The 22,223-nt window shown below is 43.3% G+C and overlaps 1 protein-coding gene across 2 annotated transcripts in view; it reads left to right on the top strand.

Annotated features, from left to right (window-relative positions):
- The window catches only part of ipo9 (importin 9), a 66,230-nt gene extending 52,428 nt beyond the window's left edge, over positions 1-13,802 (top strand). Inside the window, exons 13-24 of one of the 2 annotated variants that reach the window (XM_084316412.1) lie at positions 398-537; positions 1,080-1,242; positions 2,557-2,783; positions 3,247-3,395; positions 3,942-4,070; positions 4,563-4,838; positions 5,054-5,220; positions 6,452-6,585; positions 9,742-9,861; positions 11,118-11,228; positions 11,938-12,014; positions 12,922-13,802. In XM_084316412.1, the coding sequence (XP_084172538.1) occupies positions 398-537; positions 1,080-1,242; positions 2,557-2,783; positions 3,247-3,395; positions 3,942-4,070; positions 4,563-4,838; positions 5,054-5,220; positions 6,452-6,585; positions 9,742-9,861; positions 11,118-11,228; positions 11,938-12,014; positions 12,922-13,032 (1,804 nt within the window). In that variant the 3' untranslated portion in view covers positions 13,033-13,802. The remainder of the gene's footprint in view (positions 1-397; positions 538-1,079; positions 1,243-2,556; positions 2,784-3,246; positions 3,396-3,941; positions 4,071-4,562; positions 4,839-5,053; positions 5,221-6,451; positions 6,586-9,741; positions 9,862-11,117; positions 11,229-11,937; positions 12,015-12,921) is intronic. The other variant, XM_084316413.1, reaches the window with a different exon arrangement.
- The last annotated feature ends 8,421 nt before the right edge of the window (positions 13,803-22,223 follow it).

Here is a 22,223-nt window from a genome sequence, read left to right as displayed (position 1 = left end):
TAAATAGAGAAGGCATGGGTCAGTGGAGTGGGATGTTCTGAAGCCAGATTGGAATTCGTAGATTAGATTTTTTTTCCACAAGGTACTTTTCGACCTGTTCGTATAAATTTTTTTCCATGACTTTCGAGATGGAGGTAAGGATAGAAACAGGGCGGTAGTTGCCTGGGTCTAATTTGCTGCCCTTTTTGTGCAGAGGTGTTACTCTCGCAATTTTGAAGTCCTTGGGGACGTGTTCCTGTTTTATGGAGAGGCGCTGGCCTTAAACTTCTGGACTCTTGGAGCCGGTTCCTTTTTTGTCGCGAGCGAATGTCTGACTGACTCACTTGTGTCACAGCCAGTGTGCAAGGATTAATCTGAAACTTGTGTTTTTCCTCCCCTCTCCTTTCCATGTTACCAGGTGGAAGGTCCACGAGGCCTGCATGCTGGCCCTGGGCTCAGTCAAGACCATCATCACAGAGAACGTGAACAATGGCCGTATCCAGTTCGACATGCACGGCTTCCTCGCCAACGTTATCCTGGCTGACCTCAACCTGGCAGGTCAGTCCCACACCTGATACTTTTAAAGTTTTTAAAGGGATCTTCCACCCATTTTTAAGAGGCCTATAAAGGGATCCTCCACCCATTAACAAGCCCCTCTGACTTGTTGCAACCTGGGAATCCTGTCAGTCCAGCCCAAAAAGCTTTTGCTTTTGGTTTTTGAGATACCTTACTTAGGTAGTTAATGTTGGCATTCGTTAGCAGTGCTAGTGGATGTTAATGGAGGACTTAAACAAATGCATCTGAAAAACAAGTCCTTTAGTCCTTTGAACAGCTTCCTAACAGTTTGATAGCATACTGAACTACCGGTATATAGAAGGACTTTGAAGAGGATTTCTCAAAGGCATGGTAACTGAGGGGTCAGAGTTCAGGGCCATTCATCTGCAGCCCCTCTGGAACAGGTAGAGACTCGATGCCTTGCTATGAGACAGTCTCTGTAACCACCAGGCCACCCCCACTCCCCTCCGCTTCCCTGTCCCATAATGTCTCCGTCTTCATTTCCCCTGCCTCAGCCGTCCGTCTCTCTGCTTATGTCCTCTCAGCCGCGTCTCCGTTCCTGCTGGGCAGGGCTCTGTGGGCGGCCAGTCGCTTCACGGCGGCCATGTCTCCTGAGCTCATCCAGCAGTTCCTCCAGGCGACCGTCAGCGGCCTCCACGAAAGCCAATCGCCCTCCGTCCGCATCTCTGCCGTCAGGGCCATCTGGGGGTGAGTAGGCTGTGCTGAGCTGTTTTGGAGCAAAAATTGGATGTGTGTTCTATTTCTGTGATGGTTTGGTGTGGTTTTACCCTAGAGATAAACACACCAATTGCAGAACCTCTTTAGATGATACTTTGTATAGTATATAGTAGGGCTGTCTTAAATACTTCGAAGTGTCATTCGATGGGCATGGGATTCTAATATGAAAATAAAATTATTACGTTTTTTTGTTGTTGTTGCAAAATCAACTCTGCCTCTCTTTGTTAACTACAACAAGCAATGCTGTTTGTTATTTAAGATGAGGTCGGACTCGGCACTGACAGATTTGTGTTGATTCTGCTGCTTTTATAAAGCCTTAAATGACGGCTTACAATATTTCATGAAAGCAAAGTGTTTTGTTTGTCTAAGATTTAAAAAGGTTTAAACTTTACAGCACTGACAAAGTTGAACAAAGTGCTGTACAAGTCCCACAACATTAAAAAAAAAAATATATATATATATATATATATATATAAAAAAGTATCTCGAAGCTTCGAATTAAAATCGAATCTCGGCCCCAAAGCTTCGAATTCCAAAAGAAAATTCGAAGGTCAGCCCTGGTATATAGTTTTATTTCTGGGACCTTATTTCAGGATATAACAAGAAATCTCTATTTTTGTGTCTAGCTTTAGCCTATGTTTTAAATCGGATGGTAGTTTTTAAAATCGGGTCAAATCATCACTAGTGGCTCATAGTAATGAACTGTCTTGGGGTATCAATACTACTATCACAGTCATGATAACAATGGGTAATGGGAGCAGGAGTGTGTTGGTGATTTCAGCTGGTTGCACTGTGTTTTAATGAAGCCACACGCGCACCCGCTCATGCGCGTAAATGTTCCCTCGCGTGTGCACAGACTAAAGCCAATGCCTAATTGCCTCTACGAATGGAATGTTACACATTTCATTCACAAGTTTTGTGTGAATGTATCTGAGAACGTATTTGAACACACCTGACGACCTGCGCTATTGTTATGCAAAGTAGCCAGGTGGGTACTTAGCGAGTTTGGCGCATCAGTCGAGTGCAGCGCTTTCCTATGCGCGTGCACATCCGTGCATGCGCGTGCTTCTGTTCACAGAGCCGGTTGCTCGCCGTGCAACCCCGTCCCATGAGCAACGCACCCCTGAATGGGCTTTTCTACTGCTTTGTGACTCAACACTCCTGTTTCAATTCTAATGGGAGAAATTCCTAATCCCTCCATTTCCTCCCATTATTATCCCTGCCTTGTTATCCGGCGATCACTTTTTCCTAAATCCCTATACGGACCTGCATCCCTCCTCCCAGGTACTGTGACCAGCTGAAGCTGTCGGAGAGCACCCACGTCCTGCAGCCCTTCCTGCCCAGCGTGCTGGAGGGCCTGGTGCAGCTGGCGGGCCAGTTCAGCTCCGAGGTGCTCACGCTGGTCATGGAGACCCTGTGCATTGTCTGCACCGTCGACCCCGCCTTCACCACCAGCGCGGAGAACAAGATCTGCCCCCTCACCATCGCCATCTTCCTCAAATATAACAACGGTACACACGCACCTAGGCCCCCACCCCTCTCTCTCACACACACACACACACACACACACACACACACACACACACACACACTCCTCATTTCGCTTTGTCACTGAGACCGCTACAGTCTCATTCTGAGTACCTTTCTTTTTTGAAACAGTCGAGACCTGAGCCATTAGTTTGCGATAGGTGGACAAAAATGGTTGAGATGGAACCCATCTTTCTCCAGAGAGCTCTTCTGTCCTGCCGTTTGTGCCATGAAATGCAGGAAATCAAGTGGCTCGGCTTTGACTTCTGACACGTGGCTCATGGTATCGGGTTTTTAGTGTTCCTTTTAGCCTGGCATCAGCCTGATATACCAGTAATGGTATCGATGCATCTCCTATAAAATAATTAAAATATTTCAAAACATCCTTGGCCCAGAGCACCATCTCTAATTTCCTTTCTTACCCCTTCTCTCCGCTCCTCTGCCCAGACCCTGTGGTGGCCTCCCTGGCGCAGGACATCTTTAAAGAGCTGGCCCAGGTGGAGGCGTGCCAGGGCCCCATGCAGCTGCGCCTCATCCCCACCCTGGTCAGCATAATGCAGGCTCCGCCCGACAAAATCCCCTCCGGACTGTGTGCTGTAAGTGACTAGTGGAGGAATGAGCCGCGAGGAGCGGCTTGTGTCGGAACGTTTGTATGAACATGTTACAGATGTTACTTTGATGTCTTCTGGACCCATGGCTGTAAATGATCAGTAGGACAAGACGTCACGTTGCTGTAAATGATCAGTAGGACAACACTTATAAATGATCAGTAGGACAAGACTTCACATTTCTGTGGAGGTCAGCTGTGACGCCACATTGTTCATTGGTCCCTCTGCCCACATCTTCACCTCTTACCAACTCTCCTCACCACTGATCTTCATAATTTATATGTCCCTCCACTCATTAGGCCTAATTTATCAAGTAAAATACCCAAAAGAAATGTAATATACACTATCAAACTAATTTCTACTTCAAATCCTTTGATACATTTGCCATGTGTATTTTGTGTTTTGAAGTACAGCGTGGCACAGTATTTGATCAACCTTTTTTTCTTTTTCTTTTTCACATAAGTAAATCTTGTTGAATGGCCCATTGCTTTCTCTCTATCCTCTTTATTTCATAAATGTCTCTTGTCTCCTCAGACATCCATAGACATCCTGACCACGGTAGTGCGCCACACTAAACCCCCTCTGTCGGAGATGCTAGTGTGCCAGGCGTTTCCCGTGGTGGCACAGTGCACCCTCCGCACGGACGACAACACCATCATGCAGGTGAACCCCACAAAACACTTTAACCTGTTGGAGATACTTATTTTTCATCTGGACATAATGGAATAGATTATTCATTAGATTGTCTGCAATTTTAACCTTTTCAAAAGCATATTTTGAAATGTGGTCCATTTTGAATATTTGTTTTTGGTCAGCCCCTGGATTTACAGTTGTAAAGTCAATCCAAATTGATAAATTAGGAATACACACAATACTTTACATTTGACTTGACTTCCATGATTCTTTGTGAGAAGATGAGTTTGCTTTTATTAAGCATAGCATGAACTGGGATTCAAACTCCTAAAGCAGACTAAACCACCTGGAAACCCCAGTATGACTTCATTTAGACACAGTTCAGTAGTTGGAGGTTATTTTGTCTAAACACAAACAATTATTTTGGCTTAGCCTTGCACTTGCCTGGGTCTCGTATGTCTAAGCCTCTCCTTTCCGTCATCTCTCTCCTCTTTTCTCTTGCTGTTGTCTCTCCTCCTCCAGAACGGCGGCGAGTGTCTACGGGCCTACGTCTCTGTAGCCCTGGAGCAGGTGGGCCAGTGGAGGGACGAGCAGGGCAACAGCGGTTTGTGGTACGTCATGCAGGTGGTCAGCCAGCTCCTGGATCCCAGGACCTCGGAGTTCACAGCGGCCTTCGTGGGCAGGCTGGTGTCCACGCTCATCTCCAGAGCCGGCACTGAGCTGGGGGACCAGCTGGACCAGATCCTCAGAGCCATCCTCAGCAAGATGCAGCAGGCCGAGACGCTGAGTGTCATGCAGGTAGGGCAGGAGTGTTTCAATTATTATCATTAGTATGTTTATAATAATATAAGCGTTATGACTGTTACCATTCGAGTACACTAACCTTCTCTCCCTTGCCCTACCATACCCCATTCCCTTTACCTCTGTCCCTCGCTCCTTTCCTCCCCATCTCTCGCTTTTTATCCCTCCATCTCTCCAACCCTCCTCATTCTCCCTGTGGTCCCTCTCTGTAGTCTCTGATCATGGTGTTTGCCCACCTGGTGCACTCCCAGCTGGAGCCGCTGTTGGAGTTCCTCTGTAGTCTGCCCGGCCCCACGGGGAAGCCTGCCCTGGAGTTTGTCATGGCCGAGTGGATGAGCAGGCAGCACCTTTTCTACGGACAGTACGAGGGCAAAGTCAGGTAGGGACGCCAGCCTTGAAAACCATTCAGCTTTCTTCTCAAAAACGTTTGAAGCGTAGGGCGGCCGGGTAGTGCAGCGAACTAAGTGTCTGTCTACCACCACAGAGACAGTGGGATCAAACCCAGCTGTGGTCCTTCGGATTGGTCGACCGTCCATACTAACACGATTGGCTGTGTTAGCGGGTGGGAAACCCGGCGAGGGTGGGTCCTGGTCGTTGTAAACGGCGACTCCTACAGTTCGGCCGGGGCGCCTGCACAGCAAGGGAAGGATCTAAGAGAGGTAGTGTCCTCCACACGTTACACTCTCCCAGCAGTGAGAGTCCGCGCTGCCAGGTGAAAGGAAGCGGTGGGCTGGGTACACATATCGGAGGAACCATGTGATAGTCTCCGCCCTCCCGGACCGACGGTAGGGGGTAGAGTGCGCAATGACCAGGAAGGGGATTGGGAATTGGCATAACGACTAACATTGGGATGGGAGAAAATCGGAAAAAGAAGGAGGAGAAAAGATAATTAAAAAAAATTAAACGTTTGAAGCGTATACTTCAGAAGTATAATATTCGACTGGGCTGATAACCAGGGGGAACAATGACTGGTACTTTTTTTTTACCATTGTATGTTTGGTATCATTCTTTTCAGCACAGTCTCACCTATATGACCTAACCGTTTGTTTTCATACTGTACATACTGTATACTGTACAACACAAAACACAAAAACTATTTTAGAAGTGTTTTTCTATCACTAGCGTGATCAAAAACAGAGAAGATAATAATACAAATATAGTACAATTATACTGCGTAAAACCTTATTTAGCATCGAATTGAAATTATTCTGTTTCGATTATTTCTTGGGCTATCAACCAAATAAAAACTAGCTACTATTTAACGTTAGTTTCAAGCCTGCTCTTTCGATGAGAGTTCAGGAAATTCTCCGCCAGAGTCCGACTTCGTCAAACAAATGACGTCACTTGGTCGTGCCGGTGGGCTGGTCGACTCCTGAGAGATATTCAAATTGAAAGACAAAAAATAACCATGACCAGTAATTATTTCGAATATGTTTTTTACCGGTATCCTTACTTTTAAAAGTTGTTATTATAATAATAATAATAATAATAATGGTTATTATTATTTCTTTATTCGAATTTCTCCCTTCAAGTTTGAATCTCGTGTTTTTATGTAAATTTGAATATAATGTGACAGCCCTACCTCACCCCCGTACTGTCTCCTCCTGCAGCACGGTAGCTCTGTGTCAGCTCCTGCAGCACGGCCTCAACACCAACGACAAGCGTCTGCAGGACATCATGGTCAAGGGAGAGGAGATCTTCAACCACGACGAGGGCATCCGCACACGCTCCAAATCTGCCAAGAGTAAGACGCCAGCTAGTCTCCCAACCCTAATCTCTACTCGACCATATTGGCTGACATTATAATATTGTTGGAGTGTTGCTAGTGTTAGGGTATTACTGCAGGTACTGCAACGAAATGAACCAGTTGCATAAAGATGGCTGACCTCTGATTTGATATATGTCCTACAGACCTGTCTGACAGTGAAGTGTTCAAATTTACAATTACGTTAAAATTTCTTTAACTACACACCCTCAAGGCCCCTGTGCTCTACATCTTCTGGCTGCCTCAGACCCACTCCCCTCCGAGCTCTGGGAGGAGGGGGGGGGGGGGGGGGGGGGGGCGTTTATCAAAGAGAAGTGGGCATTCTCTGTCCTCTCTCCAATGGTGGAACGAACTTCCTCCCACAGTCAGGACAGCTGAAACCCGCCCTGTTTTCCGCCGTCGACTAAAAACACACTTCTAAAATCAATACATTTTATTTTATTTTTAAATAACATCCATACTGTCTTTGATTATCTTGCACTTTGTTACTAAATAATCTTCCTTGCCTATATTACTACCTACTATACTAATATGTCTATAATACTATGCACTCGAGTCGAGACTTTAGCACCCAAGTTCAACACTGTTTGACGAACAATGTTACTTAGCTGCCAGAGTTGTACCCTTCCTGCTGACCTGTTGTACAGAACTTGTAAGTCGCTTTGGATAAAAGCATCAGCTAAATATACATTTAACATTTAGTCATTTAGTAGACACCTTTATCAAAGCGACTTACAAGTTCTGTACAACAGGTCAGCAGGAGGGGTACAACTCTGGCAGCTAAGGGTAAGTGGTATTGTTCGTCAGACGGTGTCGAACTTGAGTGCTACACTCAGAGTGCATAGTAGTATAGATATATTGGCGTAGTAGTATAGGCATAGTAGATAATAGTATAGACCTAGTAGCAAAGTACATAATAGTAGAAGTAAAACTTTTGTATATTTTTTTTGTATTTCAGATATTGAAGAGGTATATTTTTAGTTAATGGTGGAAAAGATTTGTGCAGGAACGAGAAGCCAGTGCAGCTCTCTGATAGGCCTTTCAGACCAGGATTAATTAGTTCGGAATGTGAAAAATCTGTGCTCAGCTGGAACCGAAACATTTAAGTTTTTTCCTTGCGAACCGTGACATTATCAGTGGGCGTGTCATATTCTAGTCATATTCTGTCAGAACGAGCGAAAACAAACCGCAGAGGTTCGGCATTGCGTGGAGAAAGTCTTAGTGAGCCTAAGCGCGCAAGCACACACGCGCGTACTGTATACGTTCAAAATGAATCGTTCCAGCAAAGTAAGCTTCTATTATTCTAATGACTTGTTTTATTGGGTATCATAGTAGTAAGTCCTACTGTAGAACATGACATATTAGCATGACATCTGATTTATTAATGCCAATACTGAACGACAATTTGCTCTTAAAGTGTAAACTATGGATTAGTCAGTTGCAGTCAACGTCGGACCCTTTAGCAAAGTTTAGCTCAACTGGTTAGTGCGGCTGCCTGTGGATCCTATGGGCCCAGGTTAAAATCTTTCGGTTACACAAGTTTAAAAAAATAAATAAAAGAAAAAAATGCATTCATATATGCATTTATTTATTTCTGGAGCATTTCTTTATCCACTCTGGTTGGATGGTGTATTGTACTTGTGCTGTATAATGACAATACATTTGAATCAGTCGTCTTACACAATTGCTGAGGAGGAGAAACGCACACATACAGAAACAAGCATATTATGGGGTTACATTCTCTGCTTCCATTTCTTCTACAAACAGCAAGAAAGTCTGCCAAATTGTGTAAAATCTCAAAACAGACCCTTGGAGATAGTATCTTCTCTAGTTTGATACATTGCATAATATCTTTGATCCAATGGGAGTGTGTAGGAGGGAGAGGGTCTGTCCACCTGAACAGTATAAGGCACCAGGTTAATAAAGTGCAATAGGCCAACATGTTACATTTATAATGATGTAGGAGTTCACCCTGTGGTGCAGCACCAAATAAAGCAATACTATTGGACAGATCTATTGGTTCCTCTAAGAGTCCAGAACATATGTAATAGATTTGAAGGAGCTTGCTTGCATCTCTCGCATGTAGGGTCCAACTCGGGTCTAATTCTAGACAGCCTAACTTGTGTACTATCTTGAATTGTCCAACCACATGCCGTTGACTAATGGATGATGAATAAGTTCTTCATATAATTTTCTGTCAGATTCCATCTGGAATTTGTTCATTTTAATTCTTAGTCACATTTGTTCTTAAGATGATCTAGAATTGAGGAGGTTATATATCCCACCTATAATCTATTTTGAATTTGTCCCAATCTTGAAAATAGAATCGAACAGAGATGCAGTAGGACATAATGGGAAGGAATGTGAGACTATAAAGTTTCGTAGTTGTAGATATCTATACAAAATCTAGGGATACCAAATGTGTTTACCAGTTGCTCAAAGGATGCAATATACCAAATGTGTTTACCAGTTGCTCAAAGGATGCAAAATTATTCTCTACATAGTACATAGAGGTCCTGCAATGATGAGATCCAACTCTTAAGCCAGATGCCAAAGGCATCGTCCAGTATCGAAGAGGTGAACATGTGATTTTTGGGGATGGTCTTAGAGGACCAAATGATAGTGAACCAAGGGGGCAGAAACTTAGGAAGCTCCCCTCAGAATCTGGCCTAATAATGGGAGTGGCCACTGACCAGTTGTGCATTGAATACATCGGAGCCAGGTCTCAATGCTGCTACAGTGGGAACAAACCAGTGTGAGCCTTCCTGCTCCAGCAGCTTGTGCTGCCGAGTCTTTGAAGCTGGTTACAATGTATTCAAAGTGCTGCATGGGCTCAGAGATGCTGTAGGTCTTCCGGTCTTAAGGCCATTGACCATATTCACGCAATGGCCATTTTGATCATGCTCATTTGGATTCCTTTCCAATCATGATATAAGAGCAAAATAGCCGCCATGTGATTGTGGTCAATGGTCATACGTCTTTACTCCTATTGAAACCTATAGTGCCGAGCGTCTCCTCTTGTAGCCTTCCTATAATAACTCTTATGTAACAAACCGGCGGGTCTGGTTCATGAAGGTGGTCTACCCTGTCATACTCATTGAAGCTCTTCCTCTCTCATGTTAATTTCTTTGACAGATCCAGAGAGGTGGACCAACATTCCTTTGCTAGTGAAGATCTTCAAGTTGATAGTGAACGAGCTGTCGTCTGTGGTGGAGGCCAACGCCACCCGGGCCAACGCAGCAGACTGGAGCCAAGGTAGATCCAGGTTCCTCCGGTCGGGAGCGACGCTAACCTGGGGGGTTATCTAAGGTTCCCAGTCGCTGGCCTCTGCCAACTGTCTGAATCAATAGGGGCATTGCTATAGTGTAACAGGGATGAATATATCTGGTATGGCCATATGCATGTAGGTAGCAAGTAGAGGGAAAGGTAGTGATAATAAGGGGTGGGGGCAAGATGCAACCTCTTTCATATAGGTGTTATATGAAACTTTTCACAAGCTCACCAAGTACGTAGCTTTCATATAACAATCTGGTGGTGTTATAGACCAGTATCACAATATATTGTAGGTGACTATTATCATATAGAATATTGTATTTAACCAGTATCACAATCTCTTTAAGGGGCCCAGGATTCCTACTATAGTTGTGCTGTTTTTCACAAGCTCACCTGATACATAGCTTTTCACAAGCTCACCTGGTACATAGCTTTTCACAAGCTCACCTGGTACATAGCTTTTCATAAGCTCACCTGATACATAGCTTTTCACAAGCTTACCTGGTACATAGCTTTTCACAAGCTCACCTGATACATAGCTTTTCACAAGCTCACCTGGTACATAGCTTTTCATAAGCTCACCTGGTACATAGCTTTTCATAAGCTCACCTGGTACATAGCTTTTCACAAGCTCACCTGATACATAGCTTTTCACAAGCTCACCTGGTACATAGCTTTTCACAAGCTCACCTGATACATAGCTTTTCACAAGCTCACCTGGTACATAGCTTTTCACAAGCTCACCTGGTACATAGCTTTTCACAAGCTCACCAAGTAAATAGCTTTTCATAAGCTCACCTGGTTGGTACATAGCTTTTCATAAGCCCACCTGGTTGGTACATAGCTTGTCATAAGCCCACCAAGTAAATAGCTTTTCATAAGCTCACCTGGTACACAGCTTTTTATAAGCCCACCTGTTGCATAGCTTTTCATAAGCCCACCAAGTACATAGCTTAATTCGAACCGACTGCGTTAGACAATGCGATCTTTGATGTAAAGGGCACCATAAGTTATGTAATACAGGTTATCTAAGCAGAACTATAAAGTAAAAGCACAATAGCTGAGGCAAATAGTAATATCAGGAAGTGGAAAAGCTGAACAATAAAGGTCTTCTTTCACACCTGGGTCAAGGTAAATGTGGTGAAGCAGTACTTAGTGAATTAGACAGAATGTAGTGAATCAGAAGAGCAGTGTGTTGATATGCCGATCGCCAACTGTTGTTGTTGTGGTGTTCTCAGATTCTACCGGTATGTGGGAGGACGAGGAGGAAGACGAGGGGGGGGATGACGAGGAGGATGAAGGCCTGGCAGGGCAGCTGCTCTCTGACCTCATCGCCTCCAACAAATATGGTAACAGCCATATTTATCTTATAGCTTTATCTATCCGATCTCATCTCTCAATACTCGCCCGCTCGTGCTCTGCGCTCACAAAATGCTCTGTCGAAGCTTTTAAATCCCTGCTTAAGACCCATCTTTTCTCTCTCTCCTTCAACCTACCCTGATTTCACCTGGTCGGGGCCTGACCCTTAGATTAATCTGTCTAGTTTAGTTAGGATGTCTATTTGCTCCCTTGTCTGCTTTTCTGCAGACATAGGAGAACCTTTTAACCTCTGTCTCTGTCTTCACAATTTTCTTATATACTATGATTCTACTGTCACCATGTATGCATATGCTCACTACTTGTATTTATTGCTCCATCTCCGCCCACTACAAACATGGGAACTCTCTAACCCCCTCCTATTGCTAGGTATTAGTGAGTTTTACCTTACCTTCGCGTGGGGTATGTCTGGGAGTGTTGCATTTATTAAATTTTTTGCATTTATTTAATATTTTTTGGACCTTATGGTGTTCTTGTTTTGTTATTGACTTATTGTGATGTTTCTTCTTGACTTGTTTAAAGAAGAAGTGTCCGGCCCATGGGGACATTAACGTGTGTTGTCGGGCCTTACAAATACATTTGATTTGATTTGATAACAGCCCCCCTGCTCCCGTGCTATCCTTCTGTTTTGTTTACCATTGACTGCTGGTTGTTTGACTGTTTGACCATCTGCTCCCGTAGAGGACGACTACTACGAGGACGACGAGGAAGACGACCCAGATGCCTTGAAGGACCCCATATATCAGATCGACCTCCAGGTAAGGACCCCATCTATCAGATCGACCTCCAGGTAAGGACCCCATCTATCAGATCGACCTCCAGGTAAGGACCCCATCTATCAGATTGACCTCCAGGTAAGGACCCCATATATCAGATTGACCTGTGGTAAGGACCCCATATATCAGATTGACCTGTGGTAAGGACCCCATCTATCAGATTGACCTCCAGGTAAGGACCCCATATATCAGATTGACCTCCAGATAAGGACCCCATATATCAGATTGACCTCCAGGTAAGGACCCCATCTATCATATTGACCTCCAGGTAAGGACCCCATATATCAGATTGACCTCCAGGTACGGACGATGGAAAGAGGGGCCTCTTTAACTAAACCAAATGCATTTGCTGATGAACCAAATTTAAAAGCAGTCTCGGGTAAAAAGCACAACGCCTTGACGAGTCGCCAAGCGGCGCAAAGAGCCTTCAGGTACATCATGTAGAGCCAGACCGATACTGGATCTTTAGGGCCGATATTAGAGCGTAAAAAATACCGATATCGATTTTGTTTTATTAATTCATTGGTTTATTTATTAAGGCTGTCAATCTATTAAAATATTTAATCTGATTAATCGCATATTTTGTATCTGTTCTAAATCTACCTTAAACAGATATTTTTCAAGTTTTAATACTCTTATCAACATGAGAGTAGACAAATGCTTGCTTTATGCAAAAACAATCGTGTTTATTTATTGCCACAATGAGAAATACTGTCCAGAGTCTTCAAGTAACTAAGATGTGCAAATTGTATTGTAAAAAAAATGCTGAAATCATGATGAAATTAAATAAAAGCCCCAAAAAAATTTAATGGATGGGTAATTACTATGTATATATTTGACGTGGATAGCCGTATTGTGTCTGAGACTTGATATGTCTGTCTTCCTCCAGGCCTACCTGACAAACTTCCTGACCCAGTTCGCTCAGCAGCCGTGTTACAGCATGTTCTCAGGACATCTCAACGAGGCGGAGAGAAGAGTCCTGCAGTCTATAGGTCTCTAGCCCCGCCTCCCTGTACCCCCTCATCTATCAACAACCCCGCTATCGCCCTATCCCATGTGCTTTCATAATGAATTTACAAAAACAAAATCAAGTTTGGGGCGATCGGCTGGCCAGGGGGAGGACATGATGGGGGTCAAGAGACAGACATGCACTTATTCACCCCCCCTTGTTTCTCATATCTGTCTGTATTGGATGAACTACACGTGTCAGAAGAGGAGGATGAAGAGGCGTAAAGGAGGGTGGGAGAGAAATCATCAGGTGTGTTGACAAGAGAAAACTGGGAGTTGTGTTTTGCGAGCGACTCGTCTCGTCTCCCTGCCACTCTGGCCTCCTGGATGGACTGGACTTGGCGGGGGTTTAACAGAACGGTTGAGGTTTCGCAGTTGGGATGAAACCTCAATAATATGGACTGACTATTTTACTGTGTCCCATTTGTAACTCAACCCATTATTTTTGTGTTTCTGTATAAAATAAAATAAAATGAAACAAACTCAACGAAAAACCAACTTGAATGAATGGAGGGACAGTCTGAAGAATCACTGATCTGCGAGATGTGGCGAAAACATTGGAGGCCTTATTTTCTGAAAAAACACGATTACTAATTCTGACGGGAGTGAAAGGGGTCTTTGGACCTGCTGTTTACGGTGGGTATTAATGAGATTCATACTGTTGCCACAGGGACTTGCAGCCTTGTCGTTTCCTTGTACCCACTTAGTTTGGGCTGAAAATGTCTCAAATAAAAGTCCCCACAGGACACCATGTTCTGCTTCCTATCTCTTTGTCACTCCCCATGTGCAACACCCAATGGACGGTCTTTCATATTAAACCACCTGGTCTGTCGATGTTTAGTCCAAATTAGTGGGGGAAGGGATGGTATTTTACAGTGAGGTTGGGGTAAATCAATTGTTTAATATTTAATGGGGAGGGATTCTGGAAACTGTTTCCCTGTCTCATACAACTTGACCCAATGGATGCATTTACTGCTTAGGCGGGGGGGTTGCCACTTATTTTTTAATTTTTCTTTCTCCATGATATATCCCTTCAAACCATCCCCCCTTGACTAGAACTGTTATGGGGGGGGGGTAGTCTTGAGGTGATGCACCGAGTCTGAATACAGTGGGTTAAATCTTAGTCTCTCTGATTTGACAGGTTTGTTCCGTTGTGTTTCCTTTTTTTTTTTTTTTTTTTTTTTTTTTTTACTTTGATCTAAAGAATATTTTCTAATAGCCAAAGTCTAAAATGCTCTTTTGTCAGGTTTTGTGAGTGCATTGGTATATTTTGGCAAAAAAGAAATCGATAATTTCATCAGGGTGGCTTGATATACAGTATAGTATCATCAGGGTTTGATTGATTGAAAACTTTATTAACAGATTGCAGAATGGGTACAATACAGTACGGCTAAGTAAATACACACACTTGTTAAGGTGATGCAGACTTTCGTCTTGATTACATCAGGATCCCCCATTTTCTATTCATCATGACATTTATGACATACAGATGAATGAATGAAAACTTTATTTAACAGATTGCAGAATGGGTACAATACAGTACGGCTCAATACACACAATTGTTAAGGGGATGCAGACCAGAGAAAGACGTTTGTCTTGTTTACATCAGGGTCCCCCATTTTCAATTCATAGTGACATGACATACACAACATATATGACATGACATTTATGGCATAGGGACATACATGACAAACAGCCAGGTATATAGTACTGTTACATTTGTGACATATACGATATGCAAATATCCAGTACTGTTACCCATAGATCCTGACAGAGAATATATACATATGATGGGGAGGAGACTACATTAGGAGGGGTGGGTGGGTGGGAGAGAAATATACATACAGTGGGGAGAATATATACATACGGTGGGGAGGAGACTGTACATTAGGAGGGGGTGGGTGGGAGAGAAATATACATACGGAGGAGACTGTCTATTAGGTGTTGGACATTTACGGTGGCCAGTTTCGAATTGCAGCCTCCCGTAGGTGCTCTTTAAGAGCGGTTTTGAATGTGGGTAGGGATTCACATTCCTTTACAGCTTTGGGTAGGGCGTTCCACATTGATGTGGCATAATTGCGAAACGTGTTTAGTCCCTTGTTTGAGCCGAATCTGGGTTTAACATGATTTGCTGAGCTTCCTCTGGTGTTGTGGTCGTGGTATTCACTGACCTTTGGGAAGTATTTTGACATGTACATGGGTACCTTAGTCGTATAGTGTATCTTGTAGGCCAGGCCCATTGCAAGTTGCTGTACTCTGTCGTCTACTCTAAGCCATCCTAGGTAGTCAAAGTGGGCAGGGGTGAGGTGGGTTCTAGGAGTAAGGTCAAGTAGTAGTCTGACCAGTTTGTTTTGTGATGTTTGTAATCTTGTTTTTAGCGCCTTTGAGGTGCTTTGGTACCATGAGGTGCAAGCATAGTCGTAGTACCCTTGAATGAGTGCTCCTGCCAGAGTCTTCAGGGTATTCTTGTTTACCAGAGAGGAGATCCGGTACAAGAATCTATTTCGTTGGTTGACTTTTTTTATTACCTTGGATGCCATTTTGTCACAGGAAAGATTTGCCTCTAGGATGGAACCTAGGTATGTAATTTCATCTTTCCTTGTGACAATATTGTCACCCACTGTAACTGAGAAGCCGTCGGTCTTGCTGAGTTTGTTATTTGATCCGAAGAGAATGGATTCTGTTTTACCCAGGTGTAATGATAGTTTGTTATCAGCGAGCCAGGTGCAGATTCTGAGCTGAGGGTTTTTTCAACTTGTAACTTGTTCTTGTCAGAGACCAGCAGGGCAAGTTGCAGTCACAAGCTGACGACATGTCATTTGCATAAATTAGGAACACATATACAGTACTGTTACATCCAGACATGACATACAAATATACAGTACTGTTTAAGAGATGGAGATTATGAAATAAAATATACATTCAAATATACATTTACCGGGGCCAGTTTCGAATTGCAGCCTCCTGTAGGTGCTCTTTGAGAGCGGTTTTGAAAGGGTAGGGATTCACATTATTTTACGGCTGTGGGTAGGGCGTTCCACATTGTTGTGGCATAATTGCTAAATGTGTTTAGTCCCTTGTTCGAGCCGAATCTGGGTTTAACATGATTTGTGGAAGTACAGGGTGGTTTGATATAGTACAGTATAGTATCAGGATGGCTTGATATAGTACAGTACAGTATTAACAGGATGGCTTGATATAGTATAGTATTAACAGGATGGCTTGCTATACAGTATAGTATCAGGATCATGGCTTGATATACAGTATAGTATCAGGATGGCTTGATATACAGTATATATAGTATCAGGATGGCTTCATATAGGGCTGTGTTCCGAGTCCCCTCCTCTACTCCCTGTACACAATCATCAAATTTGCTGACGACACAGTAGTGGTGGGCCTGATCTCTGCAAACGACGAGAGGGCCTACCTGGAAGAGGTCAAGGTCCTGGCGGGATGGTGCCAGGAGAACAGCCTCTCCCTGAACGTCAGCAAAACAAAGGAGATGATTGTGGACTTTAGGAGGTCGGCGATCAAGGACTACAGCCCCCTCAGCATCGACGGGGCACCGGTTGAGAGTCAACAGTTTTAAGTACCTCGGAGCCCACATATCCGAGTACTTGACATGGACCACACACATTGACAGTGTTGTGAAGAAGGCACGACAACGCCTCTACTTCCTCAGGCGCCTAAGGAAGTTCCAAGTCAGTCAGAAGATCCTTAAGAACTTCTACTCATGTACAATAGAGAGCATCCTGCCTGGCAACATCACCTCCTGGTTTGGGAATAGCACTGCACAAGACCGTAGCAGACTACAAAGAGTGACACGTTCAGCCGAACGCACAATTGGGAGGGGGGCTTCCCACCCTCCAGAACATTTACAACAAGCGGTGCAGGGGTAAGGCTAAGAGAATCATCAAGGACTCCAGCCACCCGAACAACTGCCTCTTTGAACTGCTGCGGTCAGGCAAGCGATACCGGAGTCTCAAGGCGAGCACAGAAAGACTCAGAAGAAGCTTCTATCCCCAGGCCATCAGGCTGCTCAACGAACAATAAACACTATGCAACAACCATCAAATGCACACAGCACACACATCCACACGCACACACTCACTTTAAACAAACAACACACTGCAGCACCCACTCTCCACACTTTAGATCACCTAAACACACTTTATATTTATTGGTAAAGGATTTGCACTACAACTCATACACGGTACACCTTACTGTAAATTGTCCCTAAATTGTACCTCATCCCATTTCTGCTTTGCACTATATAGTATTGTATATTAGTACATTGCATAGTATATTGTATGGTAACTCAGTTACTTCTATTCTGCATCGAACATTGTACATATGTCTATACTGAACACTGTGACCTCTATTTTTACTTCTATTTTACATGCTATACTATTTTATTTCATACTTATCTTGTCTAGCACAGTCTCTGGAGCGTAACAGTAAGAAGCATTTTGTATAAAAGTATTCTGTACTTCTGTATGACAACTATTAAAGAAACTTGAAACTTGAACAGTATAGTCGGCCCATGTTACCCCATTTCTTAGAGAGCTGCATGAATCCGCTTCAAGGTCCAGCGAGGGGAACGGCTCCCTCCTACCTCCGGTCAATGGTCTCTTAACTACACACCATCAAGACCCACCCCTACACTCTACATCTTCTGGCAGCTTCAGACCCACTCCTATCCGAGCTCAGGGAGGGTCATCAAAGAGAAGCCCACGATGCTGGAACCGAACGAACCTCCCACCACAGTCAAAACCCGCCCAATTTTCCACCGTCGACTAAAAACACTTCAATCAATATCTGAAATGAAGAAAAAGGGAAACAAACTCATAGGTACGGTCTTTTACTATCATGCACTTTGCTACTAAGGAATCTATCTACCTTGCCTATATTACTACCTACTATGCTAATATGTCTATACTACTATGCACTCAAGACTAGCACCCAAGTTCAACACTGTTTGACGAACAATGTTACTTAGCTGCCAGAGTTGTACCCTTCCTGCTGACTTGTTGTATATAACTTCTATATATACTTCTATTCATTTTTTTTCATTATTTTAATCTATTTTATTTTTATGTTCTTCAATTTCATTGGTTGTTTTTATTAATTTTAATTGTTTTATTCATTTAACTTTTTGTCTTTATCTCCTATAGCACTTTGAAATGTAAAGTGCGGTACAAATTGAATTTATTATTATTATTATTATTATTATAACTTGTAAGTCGCTTTGGATAAAAGCGTCAGCTAAATGACTAAATGTATAGTATCAGGATGGCTTGTTATACAGTATAGTATTAACACAAATGGATATGCACATGCTTTTCAGCGTAGTCTGTACCATTGGTTGTTTAAGATTCCGTCTCCCTCTTAAGTTATATTCTCCTTCCCTGTCTCTGAACCATCTTTGAATGTTGCCTGGTATTAATTTATATCTGGCTTTGTATACAATGAGAGCAGTTTTGAAATCAACTAGGTCCATACATTTCAATGTTTGTAGCTTTATGAATAAGTTATTGGTGTGTTCATAATATCCTATACATTGTTGGGTTGATATACACTATAGTATTAACACAGGATGGCTTGATATACAGTATAGTATCAACACAGGATGGCATGATATACAGTATAGTATTAACACAGGATGGCTTGATATACAGTATAGTATCAACACAGGATGGCTTGATATACAGTATAGTATCAACACAGGATGGCTTGATATACAGTATAGTATCAACACAGGATGGCTTGATATACAGTATAGTATCAACACAGGCTGGCTTGATATACAGTATAGTATCAACACAGGATGACTTGATATTCAGTATAATATCACTCAGTAACAGGATGTCTTGATATTCAGTATATCACTCGGTAACAGGATGTCTTGATATACAGTATAGACAGTATCATTAACACAGGATGACTTGATATGCAGTATAGTATCATTAACAGGATGGCTTGATATACAGTATAGTATCATTAACAGGATGGCTTGATATAGTACAGTATAGTATAACACAATGGCTTGATATACAATATAGTATCATTAACACAGGATGGCTTCATATGCAGTATAGTATTAACACAGGATGGCTTGATACAGTATATTATCATGTAAGTGTTGCCACCTGTCCACTTTTGGGGCCTCTTTCAGTGTCTGGAAAGAAGCGTCCCTCATCCAGATCAACTAATTTACAATGGAATAAGACAAGTTATTAATGTTTCTGATTAATTTATCATTTAAAAAAACGTGTGTAGGTCCAAAATGAATGTTGTTTACATGTTGCGGGCATGTATCCCCTCTTCCCATTTCCCCACGTACCATGCACCTGATGGATACAGTCTCCACCCCACCGTATGTATATTTCTCTCCCACCCACCCACCCCCTCCTAATGTACAGTCCCCTCCCCATCATATGTATAACTCTGTCAGGATCTATGGGTAACAGTACTGTATATTTGAATACCGTTTATGTCACAAATGTATCAGTACAATCTGACTGTGGGGGGTAAGTGCGCAGCGACCAGGAAGGGACTGGGAATTGGCATACGACTAACATTGGGATGGGAGAAAAATCGGAGGAAAATGGAGGGGGAAAAAGACAAAAAAAAAGAAAAAAAATGTATCAGTACTAAATACCTGTATGTCCCTATGCCATAAATGTCATGTATGTTGTGTATGTCATAAATGTCGATATGAATTGAAAATGGGGGACCCTGATGTAAACAAGACGAAAGTCTTTCTCTGGTCTGCATCCCCTTAACAATTGTATGTATTGAGCTGTACTGTACCCATTCTGCAATCTGTTAATAAAGTTTTCAATCAATCAATCAACACATTTGGCGCATCAGTCGAGTGCAGCGCATTCCTGTGTGCACGCGCATGCACATCCGTGCATATTAAAATGTAGTGATACAGGCAGTGGCGGCCGCTGTGAACTACATTTGGGTGGGCGCGAGTTCATTCATACTACACTAGTACACGTATGATCATCAATCCAATAATGAACACATATATATCTTGTCATTTTAAACAAGTTACCATTCATTCATTCAGCCATTATGCATCACGCGCTGCGAAATTAACAGCTGTGTTGAGAGAGAGAGAGAGAGAATTAACTCACTTTGTTTGATTGAAACGTGGTCCAGCCGGAGGGCTTGATAAAGTGTATGTCCACTGACTGTCCCACAGTCCCAGACTGTTGTCGATGTATATCCACTGCCCACTGTCCAGACTGCATCACAACACAACAGCATCGAACAGCCTGCAAACTACCTGGCGTTCTATCGCCATGCTCTAAGACAGCGGTTCCCAAACTTTTTTTGCCGCGCACCCCCTGTCACCTGCCGACCTAGCTTGCGCACCCCCCAATGCAAACATAAAAAACGCTGTTAAGCCCGCATATAGGAGACCTGAGGAGACAGACTCCAGGCAGAGCGGAGCGCATCAGCACAGACGAAGCGCACCTTGCCCGAGACATTGTTTATTATTATTATTATTATTATTAAAACGTACGTTTTTTATTAAAACGTTTCTTGAATTTCATGATTTACACAGTGAAAATCCCCATTTGAAATAATGTATATTAGTTATATATTTATTAGTAAAATAACGCCATTAGCCTTTTCATGTCACGCACCACCTAGAGGTAGCTCGCGCACCACAAGGGAACCACTGCTCTAAGACAAACTCTAACCTTAACCAACTTTGAAAGAGTGCCTAAGCTTAACCGTCGAAAGAACTTGCCGTCAGCAAACTACCTGGCGTTCTATCGCCCTGCTCTAAGCCAAACCGAGAAATGCGGCTATGGAAAAGTACTGGCGTCGCCGTGTCGGCCAATCAGAGAGCGTCTCCGAGAAATGCGGCTACGGAAAATACTGGCGCTGCTTGCTTAGATGATAATAGATCGCTTTAAAACGCGCCCGGCTTCCATCATAATACATCATATTTCAACGCACAGCGCGTTACGCACTGATTGGCTGCGACAGATACAGCGATGAAACCAGTGCACGCCCACTGTAAGCGCTATTGCGTCTAGCCCGAGAGAAATGCGGCTACGGCTAGCCCGAGAGAAATGCGGCTACGGCTAGCCCGAGAGAAATGCGGCTACGGAACGTATTCTCTATCAGACAGTCACTTCCTGTTAACTGAAAACAATTATTTATATTTGATATATTAACGTTATATTGTGCATTGGTAACACAAACATACTTAAAATGAGTAAATATTATTAATTTTAAACATGTTTATTTTATTTATAGGGCTATAAAAAAAATTAAATTAAAAATCTTCTTCTTCTCTCTTTTAACGAGGGAGGGCGGCGCTCTAGCGCCCCTATTGACCAGCCGCCACTGGATACAGGTCCGGTAGTAATTAAGTCAGACTCGCCATCAGAGTAAGTAAGAGTGTAGGTAAGGGATATACTGTATACAAAATGATATATTATCTAAGGATTGTATGCAGGTATGTGCAGACAGATGTGAATATATACGGTAAGAATAAACTAGACAATTCCACAGGGGATTGTGAGTGGTGCCAACATTTACCCCACTGTCGCAATTTAAAAAAGGTGATGGTAAAAAAAATAAAAACGCGAATCAAAAAGTAATAGCAACTCGAGTTGGACCATGGCAGTCATTTTGATACCTTACACGTGTGTGTGTGTGTGTGTGTGTGTGTGTGCGTGCGTGCGTGCGTCCAGGACGTGGACCTGAGGAAGACAGTGGACGAGAGTGCCAGGATCCAGAGGGCCTACAGCCACTACTTCGACCTGACCATCGCCAACGACAACTTGGACAAGGCCTTCGAGACGCTACAGGCTGCCGTGGACTGACTGTGCTCCGAGCCCCAGTGGGTCCCGGTCAACTGGGTGTACTGAGCGACCCGTGACCCCATGGCCGACCTCTCTTAAACTAGGTCACAGTGACTACCGGCATGAGCGTGTTTTTAAACCAGATGAGGGGAGGCTGGAAGGGGGGGGGGAGGGTTGTCATCGGATAGAAAAGAATAGAAAAGGAAGGACAACTGCTCCTCTCTCTCATCCCTCTCTCTCTCTCCTTGGGCCAGCGCTCACCATGCAACCTTTTTTCTACTCAAAACTCAAAGGGAAAGAGTGTTTATTTATTTTAGTGTTTGTAACTTTTTATGAAAAATCTTTCTAT

Source organism: Notolepis coatsorum (genome assembly GCF_963971535.1).
Source record: "Notolepis coatsorum genome assembly, chromosome: 6".
Lineage (NCBI taxonomy): Eukaryota > Metazoa > Chordata > Actinopteri > Aulopiformes > Paralepididae > Notolepis > Notolepis coatsorum.
The sequence above is the reverse complement of the archived record's forward strand: the minus strand, read 5'-3'. Positions and strand labels throughout refer to the sequence as shown.